Source organism: Alosa sapidissima, chromosome 10 (assembly GCF_018492685.1).
Source record: "Alosa sapidissima isolate fAloSap1 chromosome 10, fAloSap1.pri, whole genome shotgun sequence".
Lineage (NCBI taxonomy): Eukaryota > Metazoa > Chordata > Actinopteri > Clupeiformes > Clupeidae > Alosa > Alosa sapidissima.
In genome coordinates, this window is record NC_055966.1 from 19,327,296 (window position 1) to 19,343,659 (window position 16,364).

Below are 16,364 nucleotides of genomic sequence, written 5' to 3' on the forward strand. Positions count from 1 at the left end.
ATCTGATAGTCTAGTCCAGTCTGTAAAATAGTCTGTCGGTTGGCCATTTCTGTTGTTAAAACTTGATCTAACTTTTGTAATTTTGCTATTTGAGTTGATCTGTTTTCCTGTCAAAGAACAATGTTGTAGCCTACTGAGAGCGTGTGCGTATTGAAATGTATTTCAACATATTTCGAAAACTCTTATTTAATCAGACTAATAATTCGGAACCCATAGTCGGCCAAACACTTAAGGAGGTATTTCAATTTCTGGAATTTCCTTGCACTAGAAAAATAGGAACGGAAAAATGCCCTTCCCCCCACAAAAGTGACGTCAACGGTTAGGCAGCTGGCAACAGGCGTTGTTCCGTTTCTTTCTCTTCCCTGATTGGTCTATCGCTGCATGTACTATTGAATGATTGGTTCAAAACGAACAAGAGCGAGCTACATAGGTTTGATTAGGATGCCATTTTGTTGCAATTCAGACGGAGAGACGGAGAAGGAAGTGTAGGAGACGAACCATCTCGCTGCAAAATCGTTCGTGGGTTTCAACTTGTTGACATATCGTTAACATTTTCTTCGCCCAGAGCAGTTAAGCAGCGGGTCGTGAACTTTTTTGACGAAAGGCTTTCACCATCAAAGCCTGAGGAAGTCGGTAAGATTCTTTTCAATATTCTTAGTTTCGTTCGATGTTATGGACGCCATGTTGAGTTGAGTTCTTTGTTTTGGTCCGTAGCCAGAAAATGAGACCTATTTCTTATACACTTTAGAAAAAATCTGGTTTGTTCCTTATAGTAGGCCCTACGCTGTTATCTGTGCTGCAGAATCATTATCCTTTGCGATCATTGATATCGGGTTATCTGTCGAACATCTATTGTTTTCTTGCCTAGCATATTCATAGGTGCAGTCGTCGAATCCGATTAACGTTAGCGTGTAGCTAAACGTTTTACGTAATCACAGCAAAATAGTTTACATTAAAGCTACTCGTTTTTAACACACATTCTTCTACTTGTTTTTTTTTTTACCATTTGCATGTTGAGTCCGTTGGTTTCATGATATCCTTGGGTTGGTCAGTCGAAAAAACCGTGAACGGGGTGACGTCAACTGTTGACTAAATTTTAAGTTTTAGTTTTAGTTTAGTTTTTTTGTCTGTGTACGTTGACGACTCATTTTCAGTTAATTGTGTAAGTCATTGACAACCAAATATCGTTATTTCTTGCAGTTTGCCGACTTCTGAGAGCACCGTGCGCCGAGGTGAATTGATGTTCAGCTCGGTAACACGACAGAACACCGCTCATTGGCACATGAAAACGTCAGATCTTGCTGGACATAAATGTGCAGCGAGAAGTAGATTTAGTACTACTTCGAGGACCTGGAGCCCGGTTGGTGAAGAGAAGTTAAGAAGCGAAATTATCCACGTACTCAATTTTTTGACAACAAAGAGGTAAGGCTGAACCAGCAAACAAGAACAAGTGGGGGATGGTAGACGGGGCTGTTCCGTGACGCGACTGGCTGGTTAGCACGTAGCCTAGATGTTTCTTTGTTGTCGACTTACTGCAGAGGCTAACGTTACAAGGTTCAATAGGGCAGTGGTACTTGCACACCTGACCGAGTAAGCCTGTTTTTTTTATTAGTCTGTCGACGATTGTGCTTTCAGTCTTGACACGATACAGATCAAATGGCTTTTGTTGATTTTATCTGATCATGTCGTCTCAGCGTTTTGTGACAAGGGCAACATTCAGTGCCATGGCGATCAACTAACGTTAATTGCATTTCACATAGAAAATGTCAACACTAAAAAATAAAGGCAAACAATAATATTGTTTGAAAACAAAAATAATGTTTTAACGAATTACTACATGTCCTTGATGAGAAATGTCCCTTTCCCCCACATCAAATTTCAGGTGACAGAGTGTGAAAATGGGAGGTGGCGAGAGATACAACATTCCAGTTTCCCACCCGGAGCGCCCTGTGCCTAAGAAGAACCACCAGCTCGGCCGGGGCAAGCAGAGGAGCCGTGATCAGAATGGTGTGCCTATGGTTACACCTACCGGCTCTCCAGGTGGGCCCCACCACCATGGCCACCGCAGGGTGGAGAAGGGCACTGGCTATCCCTGGTCTCCCGAAACGCGGCAGGCCGCGTCGGCAGAGAAGAAGAAGAATGCCACTGTCCGATTTGCCACCACCCACAACCAGAACTTGGAGGGCGCCATGTCCCACCTGAACTCTTTGCTGGCGTTTCAGTGCAACCAGAACTACGCCGGGCCCAAGTTCAGCGAGCCGCCCTCCCCCAGTGTTCTGCCCAAGCCCCCTAGCCACTGGATGTCCCTTCCCATGGGCTCCTGTGACGGGCGTGAGATGATGGCCTTCCAGCTGAAGAGCCTCCTCAAGGTTCAGGCCTAGGCGGACCTCTAAACCCCCACTCAGATACCAATCTTGGGGTTCCGTTTGGCTCCCGTATCTCTCTTGCAACACAGCAGCACTGTAATGCATTTTTAGACCTATTTTTAGACCGAAGGTATTGCAGGACGAGTGGCAGTTCTACAGATTTGCCTCTGTGAGCGGTCACTTGCCCTTTTAATTTTTTTAAAGCTAGCCCAAACTGAGGTATTATAGCGTTGCAGTCTTACAAGAGAGGGCTCGGAATACCTAAATGGGACCTGTTTTTGTGATGAACGATGAACTGGATATCCTTCTTTGTTTGCTCTATGTTTTTGTTTTGTTCTTTTTACGTTGGCCGTTAGATGTTTTCATTCTCAATCATTTCCCCCATCCTTCCTGTTTGGGAAGCCTAGTGCACAAACGATCACTCCTTAGTCTATATCCATGGAAGTCCACTTCCCTTCCCATGCCCCCACCCCCCTCCACCCTCTAGCTTGTTAGTTGAACTTGAGGCGTTTGCTTTTGGTCTATCGTTACAGACCTCTCGGTGCTAAAGCACATCAGCGTTTTTAGTTTCATTCTAGTAAAAGCACCCCAAATTCTGCATTTTCATTTCAACTCTTGCTGATGCTGGGAAGTTAAAGCCACTTGGTTCTGCAGGGAGACGTGAGCTCAGTGCGTGTGTGGAGAGATGCAGCTTTAGTCAGTGCAAGTCACATGTGAACACAGCCTCAAAGCAACTTTTAAGATGGGACAGTGGCACAACGACCTTGTACTGTGCCAACAACTCCTGTATTTTACTGTTTTGTTTTTCTGTATTGTACAGCGCTGTGCGCTCTGCACTACGGGAGTTGGAACTGTACAAGGTCTGCAACAGCTTACACAGTAGCCAATTTTCTTTTGTCCATTTCTGTTGTGCGGTAGTTGTGTGCCGTAGTAGTTCTTCCTCATTCTTTTGGGTAAACCAAAGCAGTTACATTAATTCCAACTTTACCCCCCCCCCCCCCCCCCCCTCTGCAAAATGGGTGTGGTCACAAGTGCCATATAGACCACAACCTGGCGGCTCACCTTGGGAACTGCTCTGCTCCCGTGTCCTTCCTTTATTGAAATGCAATCAGTGTGGTTACCTCCTGTCTTATCCTCCTCCTCCAGCAGCTTCTGAGTCTCCACAGCAGGCCATGCGGAAGAGGGCAGTGGTATCAGTTATATTGATTCCACTGCCCTGTTGGCTTCCCCCCCCCCCTTTCCTTTCTTTTTTTCCCCCCTTTTTCTTTAGTGGAGGCTTTGAAGCTGAAGCAGTGGGGCAGGGAAAGTTGGTGGGTGTTTAGAGCGCAGAACCTGGCACAAGAGGGCTTGAGCCAGAGGGTTTGGGTTATGTTTACATGTAGAGTACTAAAGGTCACACTGGTGACTGGCGAGCAATATCCCAAGGAATTACACACTGCCCCATCCCTTTCAAAAATGATGTTGCACTGCTGTTGTATACTGTGTCTTAGAAGTTACAGGCCCAGACTGCCGATGGCAGTGGGTACGAAATCTGCTGTCTCTTAAAGTGTGTGTGCATGTGTGTGTGTGCGCGCGTGTGTGTGCGTGTGTTTTCGTGAGGCAAACTTTTGGATGAGGTCATCCATCTCTTTGCAGAACGGGAAAAGTTTAATGGCCATCTTAAAGATGACAAAACGAAGCAATTAGACATCGTAATATGTTATAGTAAAAGAGCCATGTAAATAATGAAATGTATAAAACTGTAGCATATGTACATTTATGCAGGATCATTTTAACCTGCTGATAAAGTATTTTTTAGTAATAACACTGAATGTAAGGGTCACGTGAAGGCCGTGACTCAGTTTAAGAAATGCTGAAGAATATTTTTGTTAAAAAAAAGTAAAAAGAAAATACTTGCCTATAGCACGTGTCAATACCCCTGCACTGTCATGTTGCCAGTGATCTTGCACATGTTTTTATTTCTTTTTTAATTTTCTATAATGAACAGTGTAGGGAGAATGATGAGCTTTAAGTTTAAGCCTTGTTTAAAAAAAAATTGACCATTGAAAGAGATTGTTACATGTATGTCTTTTTTACATCTGTTTTTTTTTTTTTTCTCCTTCCTGATTTAAGTTCCATGTTTAAGTCATTTAGTTGAATATCATTGCTAGCTGTCAATTGTGTAGGCTTTGAAATGTATCAAAATTGTTATGATCTCCTAATGACATTTCCACCATATGCCTTGTTTTCTCAATCAATGTGTATGACTGAACAGACTTGGATATCAGCCATTCTTCCGCTGGCTGGTAACTACCTCTGGTCCTTTTTTTTTTTTTTTTTTGTTTGAAATATATATTTTTATACTTTGGCCTTTGATCCCCCTTATCCCCAAAACCTTGTTCATACATGTAATAATCTCTTTATTCCAAATTTACAACTATAACAGTGTCCTGTTACCAATTGGCTTTGAATTTTGTCCCACTTGATGTCATGTCACCATATGAATTAAATTGCCCAACTGAATTTGATCTACAAAAAAAAAAAAAAAAAAACGAAATAAAAGAAAGCACTATTTTAAATTTGGTTCCATCTGAAAAAAAAGAAAAGTTTAATAAAACCCATTCCCTTTCCCCCCTAAACTGTTGTCTGTGTGTTCCGTGGTTGCTTTCACTTTCTAAGGTAGGCATTAGCATTACATTTACTGTATTATTCTCCACACCACATAGCTTCACACATTAGCTTTGACTGACCAAAACCTAATGCTTTTGGATTTGCAAGCAGATTAGTGGCGTAATGCTTTCTTCTACTGTTTCTTGGGTGGTGTGGTAATTATACTTGATTTGACTATCTGTAACGTTAAGCTCCAGTAACAGCTTGCTTGACTGAGGAAGGTGTTCCAAGAGCACACAGGAGCTAAAGCGCTAGTGATGCCCATTCCATTACTGGTAAGATGTCATTAAAATAATTTTACCTCCTATAAGGCCGGGTAACAGTTTTTACAATCTTCCCAAAAAAGTAAAGTAGAAATAATTCTTTGACCTGCAGATCATAAACCCTATATTTTACTGAAAATAGTGGAAAGACAACATATCAATCAAAACGATCCAATCACAGGATTGTTCTCTGCTTTGCCTCTGTATATATTTTAAATGAGTAAAGGCCATTTCATTATCATGTCTAAATATGGGTTCTTTGCATGGTAGTTTTAACCAGCAGATGGAGCATCAAACTAGCCGGGCTAGCGCCACCACTTGTCAATGAGACGTGGTCTGGGAACCAAATGTTCATTTTCTCGTATTTGAAAGAAATGCCCAGATCCGTTTATTGGGTGCCACGGATGTCTATTAAAATGCGTCTGTGCATAGCTCATCATCGTCTTACTTTCCCCCATGTTCTGTGATTGGTTCCCTATCTCAGGCGAAAATTTGCTCCATGGTCTCCACAAAGATTGTTAAGGTGGAGCAAGATATTTCATCAGGAGCCACTTCCGGGAACCCGGATCGCACGGGGGGAGGGGGGTCAAAATCCCCCTTTATGCAGAGCAGAGGCAGCGACTGCTCCATTGAAGTCTATGGGCATAGCTCAGAATTTCACCACATATGCTAAGGTCTTGGTTCTATTGAGTTAGGAATGTGAATTTTGGGCACATTTTCATGATCCTCAAACCCTTCTGAACATTTCAGGTACATTTTTAGCATTTTTGAGCAATCCAGTCTGGAGAAAATCAACCTTATATCAGGTGTGCGCCGGTTGCAATTTACGCTCGTCAATACGTCATCGACACGCCTCTTTATGCAGACAGGATTCGATCCCCATTTCGCGCCCATAGACATGAACTACGACGAAGTATCTTGCTCCGCCTTAACAATCTTTGGTCTCCAGGCTGCCTTAGCAGCGTGACTCAAATCGCACGCAAGGCAGCATGGGAACACCCAGGCTAGCATCAAACTGTCTTCACGGACAATGGTTATCGAAAGTTCTCCAGAACCCATACAAAGATTTGTGTTACAAAAATAGGTCTGATTTTAATGCAGTACCATTTGAGGCCCCGAAGATCATTGGTATCCCTGTTCATTGATTACAAAGATTACTTGATTCTATGCATATTTTATGTACTAGGCTAGCTGATTAAGTCCCCAAATTATTCGCCATTTCATGTTAAGGAGCATTATTTGTTCACGCAGTGATACATAGGCTACCTCTGCATCTTCTTCTGAGAGACTGCCTCTCTGGGATGCTTTTTTTTAAATACCCAGTCCATGGTCACAGTTAACCTAGTTGTGAAATGTCTTTCTTTCCCCTTTAGCATTACACAACTCCCAGCCTTCTTTTGTCCCAATCCCAACTTTTTTGAGGTGTTGCTAGCATCAAGCTAAAAATGAGCTTCTTTTCTTTTATAAGCAGTGCTGCTAATTGTACTTTTGTATGGCCGCTTCATCCACACCAAATCTGCAGTTACAATCTCCTATTGTGCGTTTTGTCCATGTTAATGCGAAGACTACCAAATCAGATTTAGAAAAAAAAAATCTCTTTATTGACATATGAAACAAAGTAAGAAACATAGATGGAACAAACTTCACTCTAGTACAACTTTCCCAAAAATATATATCGTTCCTGACAGGTCAACACATGGTACAAGTAGGCATAACAAAATTAAAGTGACAAAAAAAAAAAAAAGTCAGCATCAGGAAGAAGTTTTTAAATGTGACCTCAAGCTTGACATGTTTTGCAAAATGAGGAAGAGCCAATACCTATGGTGTGTAGAACTATGTACCTTACAAAACCTTACAAAGAATCAACCACCAAATGGCCACATCATACGTTACTGGCTTCAGCACAAACTTTAGTTTCCATTTATAATACAAAAGACTGACCCAGACTTTAATGTTTTCTGTAGACCTGGAAGAAAAAGGTTTTCTTAGCTTTAAAGATTTTACTCAGATTTTCTTAATGTACCAAATGTTACAGTCTCCGATTAATCAGAGACAATTAAAATCTTCTTTAAAAAAAAAAAAAGGGAAAATGTGGTCATGACACCGTTTCAAAAAGTGTCAAAATATAATGTCTCTTTTTGCAAACCTGTTTTCTCATAAGTAGTAAACTCATGATCTTGTCTTAACTAAAGATGTATAGTGCCTGGCATCACTCCATACAGTATCTGAATATTATACATATGATGTAATAAGTGATATTGGTTGTAAGAAAATGGTCAAATAGAGGTGTCCCAGGTCGGGTGGGGAGGGATGCTGGGGTGTCTTAGTGTCCCCCAGATTTGCGTCCAGCCCAGGAACGGGAACGGGATCTGGAGCGAGACACGGAGCGCGAGCAGGAACGGGACGGTGAGCGCACATGGGACTCCTTCTGAGAGTCGCGGGATCCAGAGGTCTGGCGGAAGTTGTCCACGGCGGGGCTCGGGGACTTGGAGGGCGAGTGGGAGCGGCGGCCCTTGGCCTTAAACCTGTCGGGGGAAGGCGAGTGGGACGGCGAGCGGCTGCGAGAGGCGGCGCCCCCACGGTGCGCTCGGTGGTGCTCACGCTGGGGAGGCCTGTACCTGTGGAGAGCCAATCAAAAGGCAGTACTGAATGAGAACAACAGAGTTATACAATACACAGAATAACACAGAATCCAAACAGAGTGGGGAAGTCAGCCGGAAGCGTGTTGTTTTTTTGTGTTAGCATTTCAACATCCAGTTACCAAGAAGAAAAAACTATGAGAAAATGAATGGGGTTTTAAATAGGGTGGGAAAATAAGGTGTGGGTTTTTTAAAAGGCATCTGTATTGACACATTTGCCAGTGAAAAGCACCAGACTACTAAGTGTCTCTTAGCCAAATGAGTCACTAGGCAAGCAGAAACGAATCATACCTGGCATACTTTCTCACAACAATCACGCAATGAACATAACATATCCATTACAGAATTGCATAGTATAAATCAGGACCTGTATTCACAAAGAATCTTGAGGCTAAAAGTAGCTCCTAGCTGGCAGATTTAAGAGAAACTCCTACAAATAAGGGGCGTGTCAGTCTTAAATGTAGGACTCCTATTTTTTTTGTAACAAGTAGTAGTAATAATTCACAAGCTTCAAACGGACTTAATGAGACACAAATAGGACAGAACAGCTAAACAGCACATTTCTATGGCTCACATTTATTGCCGCCCCCCCCCCCCCCCCCCCCCCCCCCCCCACCCTAGTGAACAGAGGGCCATTCAAACATCTGACACTCACAAAGAAAAGGGTTGACAAGTCAACAGCTCAGTAGGGCACCGAGCTGACACCTTACTGTGAAGAGGGGTGTGAAACATCTGGCCACTCTGATGTTAAAGGTCTCCACAAATCATCAGACCCTTTGACTCTAACATCCAATGATATAGCTGTGAGCCCTCAGAAGAGAGAGAGGGGTGTGTGTGTGTGTGTGTGTGTGTGAAAAACGCTTTACTGACCATGGCAAGCCTACCTGTCATTCTCATGGCTTCGGCTGCGTCTGCGCCTTCCATATGATCGTGAGCTGCAAAGGGAAAAAACACAGAGTGAAATCCCACTGTGGTTGACTACAAACACTCTGAGTGAGTAACAGGAAGAGAGTGGGAGAGACAGATGGGGTGGAACCAGGAAATGATCACTGCTCAGATTCAAACCCCTGAGCACTTGAACCCAAATGTGATACGGCTGCTGTAGCTGCTTGCGCCACAGCGCCCCCCCCCAATGTGAATGTGCTAATTCCTAGCTTAAGCTGTGGTCGTTCTGACATGAAGACGATGTGTGATGTTCTTACTCTCTGGGGCTCTCCGAGCGGCGGGGCCTGCGCTCGTACGATGGGCTTCGAGAGCGGCGACGCTCGTAGCTGCGGCTGCGGGAGCGCCTACGCCTGCTGTCGCGATCATTGTCGTCATAGCGCGAGAAGCTACGTGGGGAGTGCCGCTCCTTTGACTTCATCTGGCCAGGGGCTGCAGGGAAATTACGACATTAGACAAGGAAGATATTACGTTTACATTCATTCATTTGGCAGACACTTTTTAACCAAAGCAACTTCAAATGTCAATTATATGGATTGGGATAAATGCAGAGACCAAATCTCCCTCACGGGATCAAAAAGAGTATATATACTTATATTACAAGGGCCCTTGTCCTCGGAGCAACTCTTGCTCAAGGTCACAACGGTGGAAGCCAGGAACTGAAGCCACAACTTTTCTGGCTACTAACCACCAATCCATATAATACATACTACTCCCCATGAATGCAAACAGGTTGTGTTACCCACATTCATGGTGGTGCTGTTGTAACAAGGACAAGATATGCTCAACAAGATATTCTCTGGTATCGAAACGTGTCGTAATGTAATTGAAACACATTTGGTCATTTGGACTCTGGCTTTGTGTTTAGCAAAGACTCACTTTTGCGATCCCCTTGGGCAAACTGGATTTCAATCTGGCGGCCACACACCCACTTGCGGTCCAGGTTGTGCAGAGCATCTTCGGCGTCACGCACGTCTTCAAACTTGCTGCTGGGGTTAAGGTTTTGCATTGGGACAAAAGGAGTGGTGTAGTGCTAACAGGGAATAATGGGGTTCAGAGTGGGGGGGGGGGGGGGGCTACCAGCTCGAAGAGAAGCATTTCAGCTTTACTGCAATTCATTTACATGGCAGTCAGTGTCAGGAAAGGGTATGGCGACATGATAAATAGTTATCACTACACAGGTACACAAAATACCACTGGAGGCTTATAAAAGCGATGACAGGGTGTTTAGGCTTGTTTTGTGATGTTCAAACAGCTACAAGATAAATCAGCCTCTTTTTGATTTGTATAAAAGTTAAATCAAACTGAAAAAAAAAAAAGGAAATGTAAATATTTCAAAGGGAAACAGTTTTTGTTTGATGTAAATGCATTCGCTCTAGCTTGGGTAGGATACAAAATTAAGACTTGTTACCTTTAATATGCTTGACCTTTGACCTTCAGCTTGACCTTTATGCTGTTTACGTGCTTCCCAGAGGACCTTGGGAGGGGGGCTTGAATTTCCTGCTTGACTTTCTCCCCATAATTTCTGTTCTTTTCTCTTTGGAACATATCGAAGCCTTGACGCCCACTCTGGTCCCCTTTTTGTTCCTCTTTGAATCTTCAAGCTTTAACTTTTCTCTTTCCTCTTTTCCCTTCTACTTCTTGACGCCTGAATCCTTACGGTCTCTTTGGGGCTTGAATCTACTCTACACCGGTCTTTACATGATCTTTGTTGGGAGGGTGTCCAGAACTGTATGTCTTTATATTTTCTGAGGCAACAACAGAAGAAATTGCAGTTAGGAGCCATTGCCAAAATGTAATGCAAATATAATGATATAAACATTCCCTTTTCACCCACAACGTGATGCGATACACTGGTTTTACAGGATTAATACAAAGGGCAATCCACCTTTTCATGCAGAATTCAGGAATCACACTGAGAAGGCATCAGAGGCTACAAAGGATATTGAATGTATGCAAATCCTCTTGCCCGACGAGTGTGGAAGTCAACAGGAATGTAGACATCTACAATAGGCCCATACCGACCAAACTCACGACGCAAATCCTCTGGCCTAAAGTACCGTGAAATAACAGGACATTCACTTAACTGGCTAAAACATAAATAACCCTAAGGCAGTTTAAAAGTGACCTTTTGAGATGGACCCCAACAACCTGTAAATATGTTAAATTTCACAGAAATCACATGTCATTCACACATAGGATAAGGATTGTAAATAAACAAACACCGAGATACTTCAACTAGGAGTGTGTTTGGAAGTTTGAAGGGTCTGGATTCTTTCCCAAACATGTATTCAACCAAGCTCGTATTACACGGTTAGGCGCAATTTAGGTTTCTAAGTTACGCGCAAGTGAATTTCATACGTGGTATAGATACTATAGTAACAGTATTCGGGAATGGCATTTAGGTCAGACTAAATTAGACAAAAAGTTATCAACCCCCCGACCACCCCAAGTGTCTGCGTGATCGAAATGCCAATGCTGATTCTATTTTAGGATGCTTGTGTGCCACCTTGCCAAATACAGGCACAACGCTACTTCAGCTGTGAGGGACTGATTTGAACAAGACCCACGTTAGTAAACATGAGTTGGTAGGTTAATATAGCCGCATCGTACTTGGTATCTTAATAAATATAATAATAACATCTTAAAACGAATGTTCCCCACTTCCATTCCAGGGTTGCCATGGAACTCAAAACAGTTTGTTTTTGTATGCAATGTTAACCTTTTGGATTAGCCAACATGGCTTGAAACGGAAGATTAATACATAATAGATAGTAGAAATATCACACAATGGTGTTGACTGGCTACAGTTAATACTTGTGCACCCAAACTGTGCTAATTTTAAAAAACGTATTTACGGTTGTGTAGGAACGCACGTTGACTAAACTAAACAAACCTTAGCTATGCAATTAGCAAGCTATTGCTAGCTAGCTAACATAGCTTTTCTAGCCAATAGCTCGCGTTGCTAACGTTAGCCAAGCTATCGCTAGTTTCACTATAATCTTACGATTTCCGCAGTAATCGAATCGCTGTATATAAACATACGCTAGATATATGTATTCTAATAATAGGATTGTGAGATTTAATAGCTAGCGTGAGTATCTGACTTCGCAACAACATCGACGTGAGGAAATTATTCACTTAACGTTAACGTCTGACTTGTTTCTGGGCTAGCAAATATGGAGGCCCCAACGCTGGGCCAGTCTGCACAGGTGTGCAAGCTAACGTTATCGAAACTATCGTTTCAGTTCGTTAAATTTGGCTTAATCATATTGCAAGGTCTTACCTGGATTCGTCAGAAATGTTCCTGATGAAGAGAGATGTATTTGGTGGCCTTAAGTATCTGGCCATTGTTAATATTCCTTAATCCTCTAACAAATTCAGGAAAGCAAGGACAAGCACCTAGCACACGTCGCCACCGTCAATTGTGCATTCGACGCATGCGCAGACGCAGACTGTGCATCCACCACGTCACTTGATCAAATCAAAACCAAAGTCCTTTCAGGCAAAAACCAAACCACGCCTCTTGCCTGATGTAGTGCTATCTTTGGAGCAAACAAGGCTATTTTTGGTTTAAGTAGTTATCATTAATAGCCTAGTTTATGTAATTAACTGGGAGAGAAAAACACTTGCACACGTTTTGTTAATGTTGTGAGAAATCCGGAAGAAGTAGCCAAAATTAGTGTGTTGCATTTACATTAAGACACTGACTGGATCTGCTCCCTGTTATTTTAATTAAATGATCAAGATGTAGGCCTAGCCTACATCCCCAACCGCCCAGAGCGGTCTTATGATGAGCGTCTGTTGTGTCAACCAGTCACAACGTCAAATTCAAGACTCTTTGCCTCCGTGGTTCAATGTTGGTGGAATGAGTTGCCCCTCCGTTCCTGTGTTATTTTTGGGTCTTTCAAGAGGGGTCTAAAGGCATATCTGTTCAGCATGCACTTATTAAGCGCTTCTTATACTTTGTGGTTTGTAGGCCTATTATAATATTGTTTATTTTCATTTGGCTGTTGATTACTTTTACATTGTTGTTTATTATTAATATTTTCTGTATTTTTATTTCCCTTCCTCCTTTATAATGGTATGTAGGTTATCTTATGTTATTGTTTTATTTTGTTTTATTTTCCACAATTATTATACTATATCTCTTGTTATTCCATTATTATTGTGTAATCTCGGCTTCACTGAAAATGAAGACCCTCAATGAACCTCCGAGAATAAATAAAGATTGAATGAATTATTGATATTATCTTTAATGTAGTCTTATGCCATTGCTATTGTTATTATATTATTGATTGAATCAACATTATTGTTTATTATTGCTATTTCCTTCATTTTCATTGTTTTATTTCATTAGGCTATTGATTGAATAGACATTGTTGTTATTATTGCTGTTCTCCTTAATGTAGTCTGACCAACATTTTAAATTGTTCCCTATTAAATTATAAATTTAATGTTGTGCATTTGTATGTCACTTTGGACAAAAGCATCTGCCAAATCCCATAACCATAACATATAAGAACATCTTGATTTTTTCCATTTTTTTATGAATAAATACAAAGGTCACATCATGTCCAATTTTGTGTCGTATGCCAAAGTTTATTTAAATATTCTCCTGAAATGTCCTCCGAAAATCCTCATACTTTCTTGCTCTTTCTGACCATGGTTACTCCTCCTACTGTCATGTTCTGCAGAGGAAACAAAGTGATGGAATTAACACTTATAAATGCCAATAATCCTGTTGCAAGAGTTGCTGTTGAAATACACACTGATGGTGTTTAACTGAATTAAATTAGGTTAAAAGTGAACTTTGCTTGTATTTTGTGGTTCTGTATTGATTTAACTATGTACTCAATTTAACTAATTTGTCATGTGTTGGTCATGACCATAGACAGTGGGTCATGACATGATTCCTTGGTAGGTACCAATGTTTGCCTTGATGAAGACTCTTAGGCTATGAGTTGAAACACGTAGGCATATCCATTAGAATAAAGGATTTTTAACGTATATTTATTTGATCGGTGTGCCTCAAAGTTTTTGACTGCCTCAGAGTCTATATCTTAGGCCTACATACAAGACAGTCACATTTTGCCTTATAGGTTAAAAGTGACACTGACCTCTACCATTTCTCCTCCAACAATTTCCTGATCATGAGAGAACTTGTCTGTCTTACAGACGAGTTTCCCTCCCTGCAGCTGAACAGTGCACTGCCAACACAAAGGAGAAAAAAAGAGTTGAAAGGGACAGAGGGAGCTAAATTGACATTCACTTTCTTACAGATATTGGGTTTGTACCTTTAGCAATTTGGTCTTAAAATGTAAAAATATAAGGCCTTCAACATCATGGTGCCATATACAGTACGTAATATCATTACATCAAGCATCATACTGTAAGTGACAGTATCAATACTTTCACGATACAGAAATTAAATTAAATTAGTTTATCAGATACTTTGTCTCTCATTTTATATCAAGTATCTGAATTTGCTTAACCACATCTTAACAATACAATACCTTGAGCTTCTTCCCATCCATGGTAGTGATATCGGCTTCTTTACCAATGGTGAAGGAGTTGGTGACAGACTGGTGAGGGGTTTTTGAGGTGATGACAAAGTCATTGCCAGTCTGCTTGATCTCAGTTATAGGTTTGATGTCCTTGGCCATTTTGATGACATCGTCGGGGAGTGCTAAATAGGGAGATAAACACTTAGAGGAGACACTGAAGATTTTCATCATAGAGTTTATTTGGAGCTCACCATTAGGTGTCACTGGTGTCACATAGGCTAGACAATTATTTTCCCTCAAAAATATGGTTAATTTACTCTGACTATCATGAGGCTCCATGACTTTGTTAACACATAGCATCTAAACACAGAAAAACAAATTTGTATCATTTTCATAAAAATGTGGGTGTATTCCCGGTCAAGGGGACCGGCTAAATGAATGGGTGAGAAAATGGACATTGTATAAAATTGAGTCCAGGCACATAGCTATTGATCAGATGCCCTGTATCTGTGTTTCTGTACATTCACACACACACAAACACACCCTCACTCTTCCTCTCTGCTTTTATGCCAGCCCCCACTGGAACTTTTCCCCAATAGTATCTACCTCATCCTCACTTGCATGAGCTCAGGTCAATGAGGCCTGACGGCCATAGCAAGTAGAAGTTCAAAACTGGTAATATCCAATCGAGCTTAAGTAAGAGCTTAATGTCTATCAAGATGACCTTTATCAAAGGTCTATTAGATGATAATATACGTATGTGTTAACTATAGATATAACAAGAAAACATAAAACAAACACAACAGGAGGGTTAAATATAGATGCATTCTGTAACCCTATGACAGTACTGTACTTAAAGAACTTACAGAGGGCTTTGAGGAAGTTCTCATAGTTCTCCTGTGTGTACACTTGCCATGTTCCGTTGAAGGCCATATTGGATTGCTGTTACTTTCCCCCTTGAGTTTTCCCTTCACCAAATGGGTCAGAGCCTGAGACAGCTGTGTAAAGCCCAACACAATGTGAAGACAAGGAGGACAGTGGGCCCTGTATTTATACCATCTGGGTGTACCTGTCTATGTGCATCTAATCATTAACGCTCAAACTCTGTGGAGGTGGCCTTTGTTTGAACAACCCAAAGTTCGCTTGCTCACCCCCCTCTGCACAGCTCCTATTCCCAGCGCAATATTGTTTCCACAATGGACTCTGATATTCATTTAATTATTCATCTATAATTAATATGTCTAATCATTCAAACAAGTTTACAAAGGATCTATTCCTAAGACCACTGAGGATTTACATGCATGAAATGTGATCCATGCATATACGCTTCACAAAGCTACAAAAGAATAGGCGACTTGAAAATGCGATGGTTATGTGCACCTGCATCAGTAACAGCAAAGCTGAGGGACTCCACACATTTACCCATTGATGTTTATTCAAGAGCTTTGTTGTAGTGTGGTCTTTTTTGTTTATTTATTCATCCCCCCCCCCCCCCACAAGGCAACATTTCATGAGAAATATAACCCCAAACTTGAGGTTATGCCTGAAAATCAATGGTCAAAACTACAACGCATGGGTGAATGACACAGAGGACTGTTTGCTTGTTCATTTGCACAGAATACGTAGGATTGCATAATGAATACATAAAGTAAGCCTTATGCCTTATGAAATGCTGTGATATGCAAAGTAGAGACAAGGAGAGTTTAATGTGGATCTATTTTGAAATTACTTTTTTCACACAGTACAAGAGAAGATGATGAATGACAATGTGTCTCTTGGCCTAGAATACAGAATGTCCTCCACACATGATTACATTTGTAGCCAATTTCACAGGCTGCTGTGCATATATTATGACTTAGAGACATGTGTAGTGTCAGACATCCTGTGTAATGGTCTATAATATATGACTAACATGAAAAGCATAATATCAATAGCAGAGTAATTGGATTTTTGAACGAAGGCAATACTAATTATGGTAAGCATGCGGGTTCCTTTTTC

The 16,364-nt window shown here is 41.4% G+C and overlaps 3 protein-coding genes across 4 annotated transcripts; 1 reads left to right on the forward strand and 2 right to left on the reverse strand.

The window, feature by feature from the left end:
- Nucleotides 1-441: 441 nt before the first annotated feature.
- Nucleotides 442-4,877, forward strand: pnrc2 (proline-rich nuclear receptor coactivator 2). The gene is made up of 3 exons (XM_042107120.1): nt 442-633; nt 1,201-1,422; nt 1,883-4,877. Exon 3 carries the CDS (start codon nt 1,899-1,901, stop codon nt 2,379-2,381), a length of 483 nt encoding a protein of 160 aa, XP_041963054.1. The 5' UTR covers nt 442-633; nt 1,201-1,422; nt 1,883-1,898; the 3' UTR covers nt 2,382-4,877.
- A 1,974-nt stretch (nt 4,878-6,851) lies between these two features.
- On the reverse strand, nt 6,852-12,314 carry srsf10a (serine and arginine rich splicing factor 10a). 2 transcript variants are annotated; one of them, XM_042107118.1, is made up of 6 exons: nt 12,146-12,314; nt 10,806-10,910; nt 9,739-9,842; nt 9,120-9,291; nt 8,802-8,852; nt 6,852-7,896 (listed from the first exon to the last, which is right to left on the reverse strand). In XM_042107118.1, exons 1-6 carry the CDS (start codon nt 12,208-12,210, stop codon nt 7,602-7,604), a joined length of 792 nt encoding a protein of 263 aa, XP_041963052.1. In that variant the 5' UTR covers nt 12,211-12,314; the 3' UTR covers nt 6,852-7,601. The 2 variants fall into 2 exon arrangements, with proteins under 2 accessions (XP_041963052.1, XP_041963053.1); XM_042107119.1 differs by lacking the exon at nt 10,806-10,910 and having other exon boundaries at nt 9,739-10,607; nt 12,146-12,300.
- A 1,121-nt stretch (nt 12,315-13,435) lies between these two features.
- Nucleotides 13,436-15,390, reverse strand: fabp10a (fatty acid binding protein 10a, liver basic). The gene is made up of 4 exons (XM_042107121.1): nt 15,233-15,390; nt 14,376-14,548; nt 13,980-14,069; nt 13,436-13,550 (listed from the first exon to the last, which is right to left on the reverse strand). The coding sequence occupies exons 1-4, from the start codon at nt 15,297-15,299 to the stop codon at nt 13,500-13,502; spliced, it is 381 nt and encodes a 126-aa protein (XP_041963055.1). The 5' UTR covers nt 15,300-15,390; the 3' UTR covers nt 13,436-13,499.
- Nucleotides 15,391-16,364: the final 974 nt, after the last annotated feature.

Bases quoted from the DNA above. Each gene is read 5' to 3' on its own strand.
- fabp10a (XM_042107121.1), bottom strand. From the start codon at position 15,299: ATGGCCTTCAACGGAACATGGCAAGTGTACACACAGGAGAACTATGAG. The intron at 14,549-15,232 runs GTAAGTTCTTTA...CTCCCTATTTAG, and splicing joins GAACTTCCTCAAAGCCCTCT to CACTCCCCGACGATGTCATC. The intron at 13,551-13,979 runs GTCAGTGTCACT...TTTCCTCTGCAG, and splicing joins TTGGAGGAGAAATGGTAGAG to AACATGACAGTAGGAGGAGT.
- pnrc2 (XM_042107120.1), top strand. From the start codon at position 1,899: ATGGGAGGTGGCGAGAGATACAACATTCCAGTTTCCCACCCGGAGCGC.
- srsf10a (XM_042107118.1), bottom strand. From the start codon at position 12,210: ATGGCCAGATACTTAAGGCCACCAAATACATCTCTCTTCATCAGGAAC. The intron at 10,911-12,145 runs GTAAGACCTTGC...ACGGTACTTTAG, and splicing joins AACATTTCTGACGAATCCAG to GCCAGAGGATTTGCGTCGTG. The intron at 7,897-8,801 runs GTAGGCTTGCCA...GGCTCTCCACAG, and splicing joins CGAAGCCATGAGAATGACAG to GTACAGGCCTCCCCAGCGTG.